The sequence below is a fragment of the Budorcas taxicolor genome, chromosome 2, assembly GCF_023091745.1.
Source record: "Budorcas taxicolor isolate Tak-1 chromosome 2, Takin1.1, whole genome shotgun sequence".
Taxonomy (NCBI): Eukaryota; Metazoa; Chordata; class Mammalia; order Artiodactyla; family Bovidae; genus Budorcas; species Budorcas taxicolor.
Window position 1 is genome coordinate 116,464,988 of NC_068911.1, and position 17,947 is coordinate 116,482,934.

Genomic DNA, 17,947 nt, shown 5'->3' on the forward strand with positions numbered 1-17,947 from the left:
CGCCCAGGGCGCCTCTCCGGCCTCCCGCGGCCCACGGCACCCCTTCCCCGCCGCGCGGGAACCCCCGCGGCCCGACCGGGCCCCCTCCCCCTGTGAGCGGGCTGCGGCCCTCCCGGCGGGCGGGCGGAGGCCCGGGCGGGGGCGGGGCGGGGCGGCGCGCCGGGAGCCGTGAGCCGCCCTGCGCTCGGCTCGGCTCGCCTCGCGGCGGGCGCCCTCGTCGCCAGCGGCGCACCATGGACGGGCTGCCCGGTCGGGCGCTGGGGGCCGCCTGCCTTGTGATGCTGGCGGTCGGCTGGCTGGGGCCCGGGGTCTGGGGCTCTCCCACGCCCCCGCTGTCGCCCGCCGCGCCGCAGCCGCCCCCGCCGCCGCCCGGAGCCCCCGGCGGCGCGCAGGACACCTGCACGTCGTGCGGCGGTTTCCGGCGGCCGGAGGAGCTGGGCCGGGTAGACGGCGACTTCCTGGAGGCGGTGAAGCGGCACATCTTGAGCCGCCTGCAGATGCGGGGCCGGCCCAACATCACACACGCCGTGCCCAAGGCCGCCATGGTCACGGCCCTGCGCAAGCTGCACGCGGGCAAGGTGCGCGAGGACGGCCGGGTGGAGATCCCGCACCTCGACGGCCACGCCAGCCCGGGCGCCGACGGCCCGGAGCGCGTCTCCGAGATCATCAGCTTCGCCGAGACAGGTGGGTCGGTCCCTCGAGCGGCCCTCGCTACCTCCTCCACCCGCTTTTCTCTTCGCTGACTCTGGCCGCCGCCGCCGCAGCCCGCGAGCCTTGGGGGAAACCCGGACTGCTGGCTCGGCCCGCTCGCCTCCGGCCCTGTGCGCTCCGTCCGGGTTACGGTCCTCTTCTCGAAGGCAGCAACCCCTTCCTGCTCCCTTATCCCCGCCGAGGAGCGCTCTGTCCTCCACCCCTGCTCTCCGAAACGGGCCCCAGTGCCTTTGGGCGCGCGTCCCCCTCCCGGCGGACTCGTGCGGCCCTGGCTCCGCGGGCACTCGCTTGGTGATTGCTTAATGTTTTTGTTTCCCACGATCGGAGTATAGGCTTAGCAGTATAGATGGAGATGTGTGTGCTTGTTGATATCCGTGGGCCGGAGGAGTGTGTGTATGTGTGTGTGACTCTGTGTGTGTGTGTATGCCTGCGTGAGAGGCCCCTGGGGCCGCTTCCATCGCCGGGCAGCGTGGGCTTGCCAGGATTGCTGAAGCTTCGCTGGGGAGAGCTAGGCAACCTCTCTTCCGATTGTGTGGGCACCGGAATCGGTGGAAGGCAGGCTTCTCAACAGGTCCCATCATTTACGCAGAAAAGACTGCAGCTCAGAGGGCAGCCCCGTGCCTCTCGGCTTGCTTGGGAGCTGAGGCAGCTCCCTGGCTTTAGAGCCAGCAGAGTTCCTAGTTAACAAAGGGTCGGAGTCCTTTCTGGAATGTTCCTCCGGCCCTATATTGCAAATTTTTTTTAACCACTGTCTGAATATAAAAATCAAGCGAGGAAAAACATCTTTCGAACTTTAAAAGAAGGAGAAAAATGTGCTCGCGCTGAAATGCTGCAAGTGCTTTCGGCTCTGCTGTCCTTTTCAGGACTTGAATGAGCCAGGCTGGCTTTTGTGCCTGGAGCTCAGCCCCATTTGTGCAGGGGGACTGCCGAGAAGGTCGCAGGGGGAAGCTTGGGTTTGGGCAGGGCAGGGTGGGCAGGGAGCCTTGGGGGGGAGAGTTGGTGGCAGTTGTGTCCCCAGGCTGCGAATGCCTCCCCCCAGCCCCCAAGGCAGCGGGCAGACTGTGCAGGTGCTGCCTGGGGATGAAAAGGGATGAAAAGTTTTGCATGGCCGGGTGTGGAGAAAAGCAGAGACAATCAGGGCTGGTTTGTGCTTAGAAAGAAATGCATTGCCATTTTAGCTGTCCGACAGAGTCAAGGGAATCTGGACATGCAATTAGAAAGCTTGGATTAAAAGGTGCTTTGGGGCCCAGAGCAGAAATGTGATTCTGGAAGGTCGAGGAGGCCTTTTGGTCCCGGTGGCACAAAATGACAGCAGGGGCTGTTATATTTCTGGTCGGTTCCACGGAGCCAGCTCTTTGACTTATAAATAACAGATTCAGGTCACAGGCAGCTCGTCCAAGACCAGCTTTTAAGGCTGCACTTTCCCCCATTTCAAAGTCAGATGTCAGTGTTATTAGAGGAGCCAGGCGAGGCCTGAGGAGGGGGCTGGGAAGGGGGCAGTGGTAGGAGGTTTGATAAAACCATCGGAGGCCACACAGTTGGCTTACTTGTTCTTCTTGGAGAAAAAAAAAAAAAGTAGGGATCGTCAGAGAGCAGGGTCACTGAAATGTAGGATGAGAGAGGATTCCTCTCTCAGTTGGCATGGCCTCTCTTCTTGTTGAGCTGAATTATTGAGACAACTAATAAACCAATTCTCCTTATCGATGGAGACTTCAAATGTGCCATTCACGGCGAGTCAGTCTCATGAAAGGGGTGGACTTCAAGTTTCAAGACTGCGTGCCCTGTCCCTTGGAAGTACTCAGAAGCAAAGGCTGCACTTTGCAGCCTGCAGAGCACACGTTCCTGTGTCAGAAATCTGAGCAGAGCTGGCTTGTTTGCAGTGGAGGTTCCACTGGGGGTTGGATCAGATCATGCTTAGGTAAACACTGGAAAGAGGCTGTAGGTGGCTCAGCTGGATTTTGCAATGCCCTAAGTTAACCAAAAAAAAAAAAAGAAAAGAAAAGAAAGAACCCAAACTCTGCTAAAACAACCCACCCCAAATCCTTAGTGAGATCCTGGTTTTGTTTTTCAGATTTCACAGATACCCATAACAACTTGTTAAGATCTTGGCCTCCTGACAAATTCCTCCGTTGAGCTTTGAGGCCTGACAGCCTGTCTCCAGGGAACCCTGGCCTGGGAGAGGTGAGGCCAGTTTTCTAGGCCCGGACCCTCCGGCCCCAACCTGGTCCCAGCTTCAAGATAGGAAACAATTTTCCCTGCCTCTCCCAGGTTACCGTTGGAGGCCGCGGCCCCAGGAGTGGTATTTCTGGTCAGGACGGTCCTCCAGCTGCTCGGCCAGCGCCCGGTCCAGCGTCATGCGGCAGAATGCGTTTTCTGCAGTGCCTAGTGTTCTCCTTGATCTAACTTGGCCTGCTCTCTTGCTTCTCCGCAGATGGCCTGGCCTCCTCCCGGGTCCGCCTGTACTTCTTCATCTCCAACGAAGGCAACCAGAACCTGTTTGTAGTGCAGGCCAGCCTGTGGCTCTACCTGAAGCTGCTGCCCTACGTCCTGGAGAAGGGCGGCCGGCGGAAGGTGCGGGTAAAGGTGTACTTCCAGGAGCAGGGCCCTGGCGACCGCTGGGCCGCAGTGGAGAAGCGTGTGGACCTCAAGCGCAGCGGCTGGCACACCTTCCCGCTCACCGAACCCATCCAGGCCCTGTTCTCACGCGGCGAGCGGCGTCTCAGCCTGGACGTGCAGTGCGACGGCTGCCGGGAGCTGGCCGTGGTGCCCGTGTTCGTGGACCCGGGCGAGGAGTCGCACCGGCCCTTCGTGGTGGTGCAGGCGCGGCTGGGCGACAGCAGGCACCGTATCCGCAAGCGGGGCCTGGAGTGCGACGGAAGGACCAACCTGTGCTGCCGGCAGCAGTTCTTCATCGACTTCCGCCTCATCGGCTGGAACGACTGGATCATTGCGCCCACCGGCTACTATGGGAACTACTGCGAGGGCAGCTGCCCTGCCTACCTGGCGGGGGTGCCGGGCTCGGCCTCCTCCTTCCACACGGCCGTGGTAAACCAGTACCGCATGCGGGGGCTGAACCCGGGCACCGTGAACTCCTGCTGTATCCCCACCAAGCTGAGCACCATGTCCATGCTCTACTTCGACGACGAGTACAACATTGTCAAGCGGGACGTGCCCAATATGATCGTGGAGGAGTGCGGCTGCGCATGAGGGCGCGGCTCCATCGGGGCATGGGGACCAGGGTGTGGCAAGTGGAGCGCGGTGACGCCCGGGAGGTGCCCGGGGCCGGCCTGAGATCTTTTCCTACTTCCTCATCCAGCAATCTGTCAAAAACAGAGGGAGAACCCTCCATGGACACGAAGGACTGGACAATGCACACGTAGACGCGCACAGCCAGACGCATCCTGCCACCCACATGGCAGCCTCCGGGATCCCAGCAAGTGTATGCAGTGATAAATAGCAGCTCAGCCACAAATGCCTGTCGCTCGGAGAGAATGGGGTGAGCAGCCACCGTTCCCCCACGCCCCCCCCCCCCCCCCCAGCTGGCCTGGCCACTCTGAATCGCGCCTTCCGAGCACACAGAAAGCACAAAGACAAGAGACACAGAGGGAGAGAGAGCGAGCGAACCCGGAGCTTGGAGAGGAGCAGCAGTTGGGGGGTGGGGAGCAGGCAGCCTGCAGAGGGCTGCGTGTCCCGCTTTGCCCGTTCAAGGCCACCGGGGTCCCTACATCTCTTGGCTGCAACATGTGGGCTTGCTCCCCTGGCCTGGGATCCTTCCTGCTGCGGCGAGCCGGGCAGCCTGTCCTTTCCCATCCTTGGAGAAGGAGGCCCAAATAGGCTACCACCTGCCAGAGACCGGAGACCATGGAGCTGTGGTAGTGACCATTTGACTGTCGCTTGGGGCCCTGGTGTGACTTCTATGTGTGTGTGTGTTTTGGGGGTGGGGAGGGAGGGAGAGGAGAAGGGTCTTAATTTGATGCTTTAACTGATCACTAGCAGTTGAATGGTCATTCATTCCGGTTGTATAATTGAAAAGGGACTTTTCTACCAGGTCTGACCTTTTAAGTTAAAATCTGAACTGTTCCAAGTGGAACAAAAAAAGTTGCAATCTGTGCCCTTCCCTGGGGAGATTCCTCTAGGACTGGTTAGGGAGGGGTGGAAATGACTCTTAGGCAAGGGGAGGGTGAGCTCTTAGAAGGAGGGAATGGTGGGGTGAAGGCATTCTGGAGATGCTCGGGGGTGGGGTTGCCCCTTCTGCAGGGGTTGAGGGAGGGGAGCAGTTGACCGGGTCTGGGGAAGAGGGAGAGGCTTTCAGCTGCTTTGCAAAAGTGGCCCATGTAGGCTCTGGCCACCAGGGCCAGCCACGGATGTGGCCCTACCTGCTCGCCTGCCCTACGCCTAGCACTTGCACACCCGCCTGAACGCACATGATACAACCCTTGCCCTCCCGCGTATATCCAGAAGTGGCCCTTGGCAGAGCATTGAGCTCACCCCAGAGGTCCAAGTGCCATGTGAACTATGCAATTTAAAGGGTTGACCCACACTAGATGTAACTGGACTCGTACGACTCTTTTTATATTTTTTTATACTTGAAATGAAATCCTTTGCTTCTTTTTTAAGCGAATGATTGCTTTTAATGTTTGCACTGATTTAGTTGCATGATTAGTCAGAAACTGCCATTTGAAAAAAAGTTATTTTTATAGCAGCGAAAAAAAAATACAGTTAAATGTATTATACATAATTTTGGAACCAAAGAGGCCAACAGATCGGTTTTAATTTTTATTAGATGGTGAGGCCATCTTTATGAGGTGGACGTTCTGAACAATCCCTTGAGTGGCCTGCCAGCGTTTCAGGGTATACATGGATTTTGTTTATTCAGTTTGATGTGTCTTTTCTATCCTTACACACCCAGAAGCTAGAGTAAAAACGACAATGGTAGAATGCAGGTGTGTATCCTTAAACCCCCATCTTTATGTTTATTTAATAAAGCTCCCCTTAGGTTCTGTTTCATAATAATTTAAAACCAAACAATTTTTTCCCATAGACTTGCTGGTAAAGTATTTTACATTTGTGTACAGTTGAAGAAAATAAAAGATGGAGTGCCACGGGCTTCCTGCCTTGTGTGATGTCTGGGGTGGTGGGCTCCAGGCTGGAGGGGGCAGCTTGGGGGAGGGCAAGTCCAGGTGTCCGACTTTGAAGCCAGTGCCTCCCTGGGCCGCACCCGGCACTCTTTTGAGTCCTTGCCACAAGCTCGGATGTCAGGCAGAGTCTAGGAAAAATGGCAGGAGATCAAAATGAAGGACAATTAGCAAATTCATGAATTACACATTTGTTTACCCTTCTAGTCCCAAGGCTAATTATGTTGCACCAGGGCCGAGTCTATTACCATTTGAAAGTGCCCGTGAAGCCCCCTGTCCCTGGGAGGAAATGTGAAATCTGCGAGGTTGAAGCCCACCTGACCCCATGCCCATCTCTGTTTATTAATAGAGATGACTGTAACTGGGAAGAGGTTAATATCTTGGAATGGAAGCCAGAAGCAAGGCTTCCATCTATCCTGAGGATGCCAGTTGTCCTTTTGCTGTGGGGATTTTAGCAGGTGGTAGATTGGGTGGTGGTAGTAGTAACACATGCCCAACTACAGTTGAAGGGATTCCTGGAGATACCCACTGGATGGTGTTATCAGGCAACCCTTGCATCATACCTTTACGGGAAATGATTTCATCTTTGTTTCCTAGGGTTTAGAATCTGAGGCTCAGAGAGTTTCAGGGCTTAGCTGGGGTCACACAGCCAGGACAGGCACCCTGGGTACTGGAGTCCCAGTGCCATGGCTGGTCTGCTTGTTTCCCTGGGAGGACTTTGGGGCTAAGGCCTTAACTTCATCAGAGGCCCTCTGGGGTCGGAGGGGCTGCAACTTGTGGCTTGAGGGGGTCACGTGGGGTCCTCCCAGAAACCTCGGCATTTGAGTAGTGGGACCTTAAGGGGTTATATCTAACCCCATTAAGCAACAATGGGGAAACTGAAGGGGCCCACCTCAATCCACATGGTCAGCTGGTGGCAGGAGGCAGCCTCTGGCCTGTCTTTTTCCATCCTTCTCTTGTTCAAGAGAGCTACTGTCCTGCCAGGAGTTTGTCTGAGGGGTGGATTTGTTACCCTGTGAAATCTAGAGATGGTATGAGAATTAGTGGGGGCTAAGAACAAAATTTCATGAAGACAGGACTGGCCTGGGCACGTTAGGGTATAGAGGTTACCACCCAGCTGCCTGTGGCTCTGCGGTGGTCTAAGCCCTCAGCCCAGCCCCTACCCTGGCCCTGGCCCAGGAATTTTTGTTGCAGCCTCCAAGAGGGGCGGCATGTGAGTCACCGGCGTGTTTCTGCTCTTTGGATGCTGAGCATCCCCGGGCACCCTCCTGGGTCACAGGGTGGCCCGTGGGTCCCACAGGAGCCCAGGAAATTCCCAGGACTTGAGGTGGGAGGCCAGTGGCTGGCATGCGCCTGAGGGGTGCCCTGCTGCCCTGAGCTGGCCTGTGCCTCTGTGGGGTCAGGCCCCTGGAGGATGGCAGGTGGCCCCTCCTGTTCTCGTGAGGACAGACAGCAGCGCTGGGGCTTCTTCTCCAGTGGGGTCATGTGGCTTCCTTCCTGTGCATCTGTGGTCCTTGCCTCTCTGTTCCTTTTCTTCTGCCTGTGGCTCTTCCCCCATTCGTATCCCTTCTCTGCCCAGGGGGCCTTGCTTAGGGTCCCACCTCTCCGCAGAGGTTCCCTGGAGCCCCCATGCGGCCCAGAGAGTGAGCCTCCCAAGCCGTCCACTAGATCCAGTGCCTCTGGCCCTGGCCCCTCCTGCTGTCCTTCCCTCTGTCCCTCCCTTCCTTCTTCAGGCTACCAGGCTGTTATCCCCTCACAGGACCAGTGGGTCAGGCCAGGCCAGCCAGAGCCATCACTGCCAGCCCCACCTGCCTCAGATGTTTCCACAGGCCAGATTCGCTTTTGGTTGACCTTTAGATGTGCCCTGAGCCCTCAGGGAACCAGTGGAGTCTGAGGCTGGGGTGTGCAGGGGAGAGGGGACCCCCACAGCTACCTCCCATTGTTTCCCCCATTTCATAGATGGACAGACTGATGGTCCAGGAAGCAGAGGCTCCAGGGATTTCCGGTGTCCCTTTCCTCTCCCAGCCCCTTTGGATATGACACCATGACTGCGGTGGAGGCTGATTCCCCGCCACAGATCCAGGAGGGGGCCCCTACACCAGGATTGGGCCCCTGACCCACCTGGAACTCAGGATGGCCTGCAGCATGCCCTCTGCAAAGTCCTGTGAAAACTCTCGCTGGGGACCCCCCAAGGGGCCTGGCAGGCTACCCTCCCAGGCCTCCCTCAAGGGCGAGAGGGGGCAGGGAGGCCAGAGGCTGCCGCCAAGCCACGGAGACGGCTGTGGGTTGAAGGAAGTGTGCCTTTGCAGGCAAAGAAGCCGAAACAAAACACCCTTCCTGTGGGCAGAGGCCCTGGGAGCAACCCCAGCCTGGTTACCAGGCTTTCAATGGGATGTTTGGAGCAAGTGACAAATTACCTGCAGGTCTTGCAGGAGGGGGTGAGTCTGCTGTATGTGAGGACTGGGGGAGTAGGGTGACTGTGTGGGGGACTAGGGTGGGTGGTGCTTGGGGTGCTGGGCTGTATGGGGAGTGGGGCTGGCTGTTGGTGGGAGTGGATGGGAATTGGGGTGAGGTTGAGTGACGTGCAATTGTGCTGTGCCTGTAGGTGTGTCTCTCTGCTGAGCTGAGGTGAGTGTGAGACTGTGACTGTGGCCATGTGTGACCAGCTGTGTGTGAGTCTGCCCATCTTGGAGGCTGTGTGGGTGAGTATGTATGTGTGTGGTTGAGTGGGGATTTAGACTGTGATTGTGGGTGAGGTTGCATGGTTAGCTGTGTGTGTTTCTTGATGTTTTCGTTTTCTTCCTTGTCAAAAGGTGGTGTGCCTGGCCCATTATACACTGTGATGGGCGTCGTGCATGTGTGCCATTTGCCTCTCTTTGCAACCCCATAGGCTGCAGCCCACCAGGCTCCTCTGATGATGGCGTTTTCCAGGCAAGAATGTTGGAGTGGACTGCCATTTCCTCCTCCAGGGTATCTTTATGCCCCAGGGATCAAGCCTGCCTCTGTTGCGTTTTCTACATTGGCAGGTGGATTCTTTACTACTGCATGTGGTGGGGGTCGTTACATATTTGAATCTGGGTTAGATCACCCTCTAGCTGGGCAGGTGCTGGGGGCTGGGGTTGGGGGTGGGTGGGTGCAGACACCGTTTCTGTGGCCTATATGTTTGTAGCCCCACTGCCCTCCCCTGGTCAGTAACAGGGAAGTCACTGTGATGTCCCTGCAGCCCCAAAGCTGCATTAAAAGTAGAATGACACTATCTGGTCAGTCCTTTAGTCACTCAACAAACATTTCCTGGGTGCCTGGTTTTTTTTCATGCATTATTTCAATATAGTCCTCACAACAGCCCCGGGGTCGAGGGGAATAGGTAATGTTATGGGCTTCCCAGGTGGTGCTAGCGGTAAAGAACCCTCTTGCCAATGCAGGAGATGTAAAAGACATGGGTTCAATCCCTGGTTTGAGAAGATCCCCTGGAGGAGGGCATGGCAACCCACTCCAGTATTCTTGCCTGGAGAATCCCGTGGACAGAGGATCCGGGTGGGCTGCAGTCCATAGGGCTGCAAAGAGTCGGACGTGGCTGAAGTGACTGAGCGTGCGCACACACAGGGGCTTCCCCAGTGGCTCAGCGGTAGAGACTCTGCCGGCAACGCAGGAGATGCGGCTTCCATCCCTGGGCCGGGAAGATCCCTTGGAGAAGGAAATGGCCACCCAGTCCAGTTTTCTTGCTTGGAAAATTCCATGGACAGAGGACCCTGCAGGGCTACAGTCCATGGGGTCTCACGAGTGGGACATGGCTTAGCGACTAAACCACCACATCTCCCTTTTATAGATGAGAAAGTTACGGTTGAGGAAGCCATGCACTGCAGGTGGCAGAGCTTAGATTCACTTCCAAGAGCTGTTTCCAAAATCACTCATAGCTACTGGGCTGCTCAGGAAGGGCGGCAAGAGACATGGCTGTTTTGGGGCCTCCCTGGGAGAGGGGAGAGGCGGGGGCTCAGAGTGTGCTTGGCTTTCAGTCGGGAGTATGCCACCTGCTCACTCATGCCTAGCCTCCACCCCGAGACATGCATGGCACCTGTGCATTGAACTGTTCCTCTCTGGGGGGACATCCCCATGCCCTCCCAGGCCAGGTGGGTAGCATGGCTGCTGGGCCTCTCCAATGGGGGTGGAGGAGGTTGCCTGGAGTATGGGCTCAGAGCTCCCCCCAACCCTAGTTTTTGGATCCTGGCTTAACCTCTCAGTTTCCTCATCTGGAAAATGGGGACCATGACAGTGCCCGCCTTGGGCCCTGTCAGAGGGGTGATGTGTGCATTAAGGTGCTTGGAACAGGCCAGGCTCCGGTGAGCGTGGGTTCCTTGTTGCTGGTTTCTGTGTGTCAGCCCCTCCCCTCTGCCCGGAGGCTTCCCCAGAGCATTCTCTTTCATCCTGTATATTCACTGTGTGAACATTCACAGAAGCTGATGATGACGATCATGATGCCGCCTAACAGTCATGGAGAGCTTATTGCTTCTCTGTAGCCACCCTGCTGGGCAAATGACCTATGTCCATTTTAGTGATGCGGAAGTTGAGGCTCAACGAAGAGCAGTGTCTTGCTTGAGGCCTAACAGTTATTCAGGGGCGGGTCCCTGTCTGGGCCCCTAGATGCTGCCTCCAATTCCCTTCCATGTTCTCCAGAGAACCTCAGGGCTCTGGGGGCTGTGGCGGGTGGGGTCTGCTATTGGTGATGTTCTGCAAGGCCCTGGAAGTGGGCCTGGCTCAGCGCATGGTGATTTGCAGCCATCATCTGGAAAGAGGGATGCTGGGTCTGCCCCACTCCCCACCCTCCCTCCCCCCGTCACTTCTGCAGGGCCTTCAGGAGGAGCACAAATCAGGTCCCTGGGTCCCCAGGTGGTTGGATTCAGGCTGTGGAAGGGAGGCTCTTCTGGCCCCTGTGGGCATGCATATGTGTGTGTGAGAATCTGAGATGACATCTCCACCCCGAGGGAGCTCTGGGTCTTATGGAAAGAGCCCTGGGCCTCCCTGAGCCTGTAGCCTGGTTTCTAGGCCACTGGGGGAACTCTCTCATTGACCTGAGGTTATCAAGCTCTGGGCTGGAGCTTTAGGGTGATTTCATTTCTACAAGAGATAAGTCACTGACATTCTTTCCCATTGGCAGATGAGGCTCCCAGGGGCTGCCTCTCATTCCTGGGGCCACATAACTTCTGGCGGGTGAGCAGGTCACTTGCTAACTTCCCTACCCTGGGAGGGGCTTCAGGAACACCTGGGCTCCTTTGAGGCTTCATCTTTCCCAGAGGGGTTCCAGTGACCCCTCAGCACAAATGTCACAAATAGCCTTGGTCCAGCGGTCCAGGAGTTGCTCCCTGGTGGCCCAAGGCAGCCTTAGGCGCCGCTTTACCCCTGGGGCTTTTAGGTAAGTCCTGCCTTTGGAGGCCAGCTGGGCTGGTGCTGCCTGGGCCCTGCCAGGTGGCTGAAGGCAGGTCCTTTCACCTGACTGGTGGTGGCGGCCACAGGCCAGCATTGCGGTTGGGGGATCATAGCGTGTGTGTGCTTGGTTGCTTCAGCCGCGTCTGGCTCTGTGCTACGCCATGGACTGCAGTCTGCCAGGCTCCTCTGTCCATGGGATTCTTCAGGCAAGAATACTGGAGTGGGGTGCCATGCCCTCCTCCAGGGGATCTTCCCGACTCGGGGATCAAACCCACATCTCTTATGTTTCCAGCATTGGCAGGTGGGTTCTTTACCACTAGCGCCACCTGGGAAGCCCAGGGGAATCACAGATTTTTTCCCCAAAACACACCCATGACCTTCTCCAGCTCCTCCCAGGTAGTGTGAGGAAAACTTGGCAGATTTTGTCACTCCTGTATAAAATCTGTTCAAGGCCCCGTGGCTTTGGAAAGAAGTCTGATGGTTAATGGGCTCACAGTGGCCCAGGCCCGGCTGCTCCCAGACCTGCTGGAGCCCCCAGGCCTGTCCTCGTCCCCAACACTTGGGCTGCAGTTACCACCCACAGCCCACCGCCTTCACTTTGGTGCCTCCCAGTTGTGCCAAGGTGCCTCCTTTGGCTAGAACGTGCTTCTCCTCCTCTTCACTTGGCTAATTGTGCTTCACCCTTCAGGGACCTGGCATGGGAGTCCTGACTCCCAGTCTCACCTGCACAGTCACCGACTGGGTATACACCTGCCTCCTCCCCCACCAGGCTGCCACCCTGGACTCTACGGCACCCGGAGTCTGCATCATTCACACTGCCACTGTTTTGAGGCTGGGGCAGATGTGCTCTACACACACTTGGTACATGAGTGAAGGGACAGCAGTCTTCGGGTGAGAAATCTGACCCAGCTTACCCATTTCCCTGCTGGAACAACTCAGGCTAAAGTGACCCTAGACCGGGGAGAGGCTCAACCCTGGTAAGGACCAGAAGCCGGCACTCCCGACCATGCCTTGTTACGTGTCTCCCTGTTAAGGGCACCCGTGTCCCATGGCAGATTCAGGCAGTAGTGTCTTCCAAAGTCTGTCATTTGCCCTGAGTGTTCAGACCTCGAGGTGAAGCTCAGCCTCACTCAGGAGCTGCCGCCGCCGCTATAGCCAAAAGCAGTGCCAACCCGGGCTCCAATAAAGTGTCACTCTGGAGTCCGTGTTACTCCCTGGGATGTGTGGGCCCTGGAGCGGGCATCCTTCTTGCCCTGGTCATCCACTCCATGAAGGTGTGGATTCATATTCAGTTGCCGAGAGAAGAACTGATTAATAGGGGCCACTCCCCCCATGGATGACTGTCCACTATTTTGGGAGCAATCACTGATGTGCCTGCCCGCAGGAAGTGCACAGTCCAGAGTTGGCTCGGCAGGCCAGTCCGCTGCCCAGGGCTGCCCGCTGCTCCCTGGAGGGTCTGAGCAAGGTCGGTGTGCTATCTCAGAGTAAGAAAGCACTGTGGACTGGTATTCAGGCACTGGCCCAGGAGCAGACTGGAAGGTCCATGAGGGCAAAGCACCCCATGGCCCCCCGCCCCCCACCGGCCGGTTGCTTGGGCAGTGCTCTCTCCCCAGTGCCAGGAATGGTACCTAGCACACAGCAGGTGCTCAAGAAAGACTTGTTGATGGACAGCCTAATCCAGGCCCTGCCGCTCAATTCTGTGCCCTTGAGCAAGCATCTTACTGTTTCTAGCATATTTTTTTTTCATTTGAAATTGAGTTGGACTAGATGGTTCATGCATTCATTCTTTTCTCTGACTTCATTTCATAAGTGCCTCATAGGAGGTAGCATCCCAGTCTCTTTGAGGACTGCCACCTGCAGCCCCCATGCATCCCTGCTGCGACCAGCCACCATTCCCATCAAAGAGGCAGGGGCCCTGGAGATTTTCCGTGGCGTTTGGAGGGGCGGGGTCCCCTGAGCTGGCTTCATGTCAGCTTCCCCACTACAGGATGACTCCATGTCCTTTGGTGCCTCTAGTCCTGGTGGGTGGAGGAGGGGGGCATGGAGGGGGACAGAATGCTGCCTTTGCACAGGGTTCTGACTCTTCTGCGCTCCAGGCTGGGGCAGCCCTCACCTCCTGCCTGTCCAGAGTGGGCAGGGGAGATGGCTGGTTTGGCATTAGCAAGGCCGGTGGTCTCCCCCAGTGGTCTCCCCGCTGGCGGCACACTTCAGGGTAAAAGCTAAGAAAGAAAGCTCCTGTTCTGTCCTGGTAAGGCAGGTGCTTCAACATTTAGTGTTTTGGGGTCTGGGGGTGGGGAGGACGTTGCTGAAAGCTGATGAGACCATAGGACCATGGAGAAGACCACCCAGGCTGTCAGTCTGCAGAGGGGAGCCAAGGGGCAGGCATGGCCCCACAGCAAATGGTGCTCAGCATAGTAGCCCAGGACCTGCTCTGTGCACAGGATGACAGGGTCCCTCTGAAGCAGAGTATGGCCCCCCGAGTTGGGCCCTCACCCAGCACTGTGATATGTGCGAGTGTGCACACATTGCTCGAGGACAGGAGGTCGGGCTGTGGGGTCATAAGGAGCCTCGCCTTCCAGAGGAGGCAGCTCCATCCAGGCAGGGTGGCCCCAGGACACCTTGCTACAGGGTCCACTCTGAGCCCAGGGCTCTCTGTTCCTGTGGTTTCCCGAGAGGGCATGTAGGCCAGGGCTTGGAGGCAGTTAAGAGCCTGGGCCCACAGGCAGACTCCACTTTCCAGATTCCAGGTCCACCCTGTCCCAGCTGTGTGCCCTTGGGGTGGTTACTTACCCTTTCTGTGTCTCTGTTTCCTCACCATACAGTGGGACTAGTAATAGTAATTACCTCACAGACTTGTGTAGATTAAATGAAATAATAATCACAGCACGGACTCCCCTGGCAGTCCAGTAGTTAGTGCTTCCACTGAAGGGAAGTAAGTGGAACTAAGGCCCACTGGTCAGGGAACTGAAGTCCCACAAGCCACATGGCCTGCCCCACCTCCCCCTTGAAAAATCCTAACAGCTACCACTGATGGAGTGTGATTTAACGGAGTGCCTAAGCCCTTGACACACTTTAACTCAATGGATCCAACACAACACTTGGGGTTTCTATCATTTCTCTTTCACAGATGAAGAAACTCAGGTGCAGATAGTGGAAGTGGCTTGTCCTCAGTCACACAGTGCGACAGGGAGGAGCTGGATGTTAATGCTCAGGTCCTGGCCCGTGGTGGGGCCTGCTCTTTGATGGCCTCGTGAAGTCAGCAGCCTCAGTAAGACAGCAAATCTCCTGTCTTCCGCTACCTGCCCCAGGGCTTGAATAGCCCAGTTTAGCACTCACGGTCACCAGGGTGATCATGAGCTTCCTTCAAGGCTGAAGCTGAGACAGGGCTCTAGAGATGTGTTAGGAAAGAGTGAAGAGAGCAGCCCAGCATGATTTGCCCTGGAGTTCACACTCTCTAATTTCTGATCTTTAGTCCCAAATCTCAGCCTTTAGCAGAGGCACCATGGATTCCTGCTGCCATCAACATGGGCCGAGGAGCCAGGTGAGGGTTGGTGAGCAATGCCAATAGGTGCCAGGGCCAGTGCCTGCTTGGCTCACTGGCGAAGCCTTTTCATCATGGAACCAGGTCCTAACCCTAACCTTGAGCTGGAGGAGCATCCCACCCTTGTTGGTACAGTGGGACCTGGTGTCTTCCCAATGCCCCTGCCATCAATTCCAGAACAAGGTTTGGTAAACCACAGCCAGGGTGCAAATCTGCAAGCTCAGAATGGGTTGTTTTTTTTTTCATTTTTAAATGATTGCAAACAAATCAGTGGAAGAATAATATTGCATGACATGAAGACTGTATGAAATTCAAACTTAGTGACAAAGTTTATGTATTAGAAAAGATCCTGATGCTGGGAAGGATTGAGGGCAGGAGGAGAATGGGATGACAGATGATGAGATGGTTGGGTGCCATCACTGACTCAATGGACATGAGTTTGAACAAGCTGTCAGAGATGCTGAAGGCCAGGGAAGCCTGGCATGCTGCAGTCCATGGGGTCACGGAGTCAGGCACGATTGAGCCACTGAACAACAACAACATGTTAGTTTTGCCAGAGATGTGGCCTGCAAAGCCTGGAATATTGAATCTGACCTTTTATAGAAAAGGTTTGCTGACCATCCTTGGCTGGTCAGATGTCCCAGGAGGCCACAGTATTCCACCTTCCGTCCTCCCTGTGGGAGCCCTTACTGCAAGGCTATCCCACCCTCAGGGCCCCCTAGTGCTGATCGGGGCAGAGGTGGACACGTGGCACCAGCCAAGATGATCACAGTTGGCTGAATGTTGACATGCGCTATAAGGGAAGTCCCTCCTGGACATTTATATCAGCAGGTCCTGGGGAGTCAAGGGGGCTCTAGTGGTCCCTCAGAGCCCAAGTGGTGCCTAGTGTAGGAGCAGGGAGTAGGTTGGTATTAAAACCAACATCACTGCCTCACACCCATGGATGGCTGCCATCAAAACCCCCAGAAGATAATAAGTGTTGGTGAGGCTGTGGAGAAATCAAAACCCTTGTGCACTGTTGCTGAGAATGTACATTGGTGCAGCCACTGTAGAAAGCAGTATGGCTGCTGCTGCTGCTAAGTCGCTTCAGCTGTGGCTGACTCTATGCGACCCCATAGACGGCAGCCCACCAGGCACCCCTGTCCCTGGGATTCTCCAGGCAAGAACACTGGAGTGGGTTGCCATTTCCTTCTCCAATGCATGAAAGTGAAAAGTGAAAGTGAAGTTTCTCAGTCAAGTCCAACTCTTCGTGACCCCATGGACTGCAGCCTACCAGGCTCCTCCATCCATGGGATTTTCCAGGCAAGAGTACTAGAGTGGGTTGCCATTGCCTTCTCCAAAACTTCCCTCAAAAAAGTTAAAAATAGATCCAGAAATTCTACATCTGTGTATATACCTAACAGAAGAGAACAGGGTCTCAAAGAGATAATTGTACATCATGTTCATAGCAGCATAATCACAAGAGCTAACAGGTGGAATCAACCCAAGTGTCCATCAACAGAGGAATGGATCAGCAGTGTATAGTAAAGGGAATAGGATTCAGTTTTTAAGAGGAAGGAAATTCTGACACAGGCTACAACACGGATAAACCTTGAGGACATTATGTGAAGTAAAATAAGCCAGTCACAAAAGGCAAGTACTGGGTGATTCCCGTTACATGATGTACTTAGAGAAGTCACATCCATAGGGACAGAAAGCAGAAGGGTGGGTGCTGGGAAAAGTGAGGATGTGGAGTTTTCTAATGGCGACAAAGTTTCAATTCTGCAAGATGAGAAAGTTCTGGAAAGGGACAGTGGTGATGGTTGCGTAATTACTTAATGCCACTGAACTGTACATTTGAAAATAGGAAAGATGGTACATTTTGCGTTATACATATGAAATGAAGTGAAAGTGTTAATCTTTCAGTCATGTCCGACTTTTTGCAACGCCGTGGACTGTAGTCCACCAGACTCCTCTGTCCATGGAATTTCCCAGGCAAGAATACTGGAGTGGGTTACCATTCCCTTCTCCAGAGGATCTTCCTGACCCAGGGATCCAACCCGGGTCTCCTCCGTTGCAGGTGGATTCTTTATCGTCTGAGCCACCAGGGTTATAAATATTTTACAATTAAAAAATTAAAAACAAAACAAAATAATGCAGCAGCAGAAATGTCCTCTCCCCCATGGGAAGCCCTGTTTAAGGCCTCCCTGGCAACAGATGTCAATGTCTTCTAGCCTCACTGGCCACACCTCCTGTCCAGGGGCCCCTTGCTCAAGGCTCACCTTGCCTTGGCCTTCCTCACCTGTGAGGTATCCCTGTTAGTGAGTGGGGTGCGTGGACGTGCTGCTTCAGGTTTCAGGTCTCACCTGGAGCAGACTCTGGGAGCAGATGTCACAACAAGCCCCAGAGCCCCTGGGAATGCGGCTAGAGGGGGACTCTGAAGAAGTGGGTGGTTTGAGGAGCCACCCAAGAGAAGCTTGGTGTCCCGTGGAGGATGCCAGGGCTGCCTAAGGCTGGGCCAACTCCAAGAAGAGCCTGGCCCAGGCCACCTGGTGGGCTACAGACTGCAGGACTCAGAGATGCACCTGGGCCTCGTCTACAAAGGCCACCACCTTCCCAGCACAGGCCAAGAGGGGCATGAGACTGCCGGGCTTGGGGCGTGTCCCCTTGGCCAGGCACAGGATGGGCATTCCCCACTTAACTCTACAATAATCCAGTAGGAGGCAGGATCCTTGAATTCCTGCCTGGCCCTTGGTAGCTGCCATGCTCTGGACCAAGGGGCTTGAGGAGGTAGGAAGGAGCCTGGGACCTCACCAACAGGGCTTTTGAGACGTAGAGGCCTCAGAGGGGTCTGCCAGAAATGCTTGGCATCCATCCCCTAAATTCTTTAGTGAAACTGCCCTGCTTGAGCTCTTATAGGTAGGCCCTTAGCAACTGCTGGGCAGAACCCAGAGGAGCGGGCAGTACCAGGCACAGTGCCCGATGATGGAGGGCTTTCTGGGTGCTAGACATGGTCAGAGATGCCTGTTTTAAACACCTCCTATCACCCACTTGCAGTCCTTTGGGTCCTGAGAGGGTCCTGTGGGATGCCACAGGAGGGCAACTAATCCTGTCCAGAGGCTGGGCGATGGGGTTATCAAGGAAGTCTTCCTGGAGGAGG

General features: G+C 55.7%; 1 protein-coding gene across 1 annotated transcript; it reads left to right on the forward strand.

Annotated features, from left to right (window-relative positions):
- Positions 1 to 233: 233 nt before the first annotated feature.
- On the forward strand, positions 234 to 4,926 carry INHBB (inhibin subunit beta B). Its single transcript, XM_052664051.1, has 2 exons — positions 234 to 684; positions 3,143 to 4,926. Exons 1-2 carry the CDS (start codon positions 234 to 236, stop codon positions 3,916 to 3,918), a joined length of 1,227 nt encoding a protein of 408 aa, XP_052520011.1. The 3' UTR covers positions 3,919 to 4,926.
- The last annotated feature ends 13,021 nt before the right edge of the window (positions 4,927 to 17,947 follow it).

Bases quoted from the DNA above. Each gene is read 5' to 3' on its own strand.
- INHBB (XM_052664051.1), top strand. From the start codon at position 234: ATGGACGGGCTGCCCGGTCGGGCGCTGGGGGCCGCCTGCCTTGTGATG. The intron at 685-3,142 runs GTGGGTCGGTCC...GCTTCTCCGCAG, and splicing joins CATCAGCTTCGCCGAGACAG to ATGGCCTGGCCTCCTCCCGG.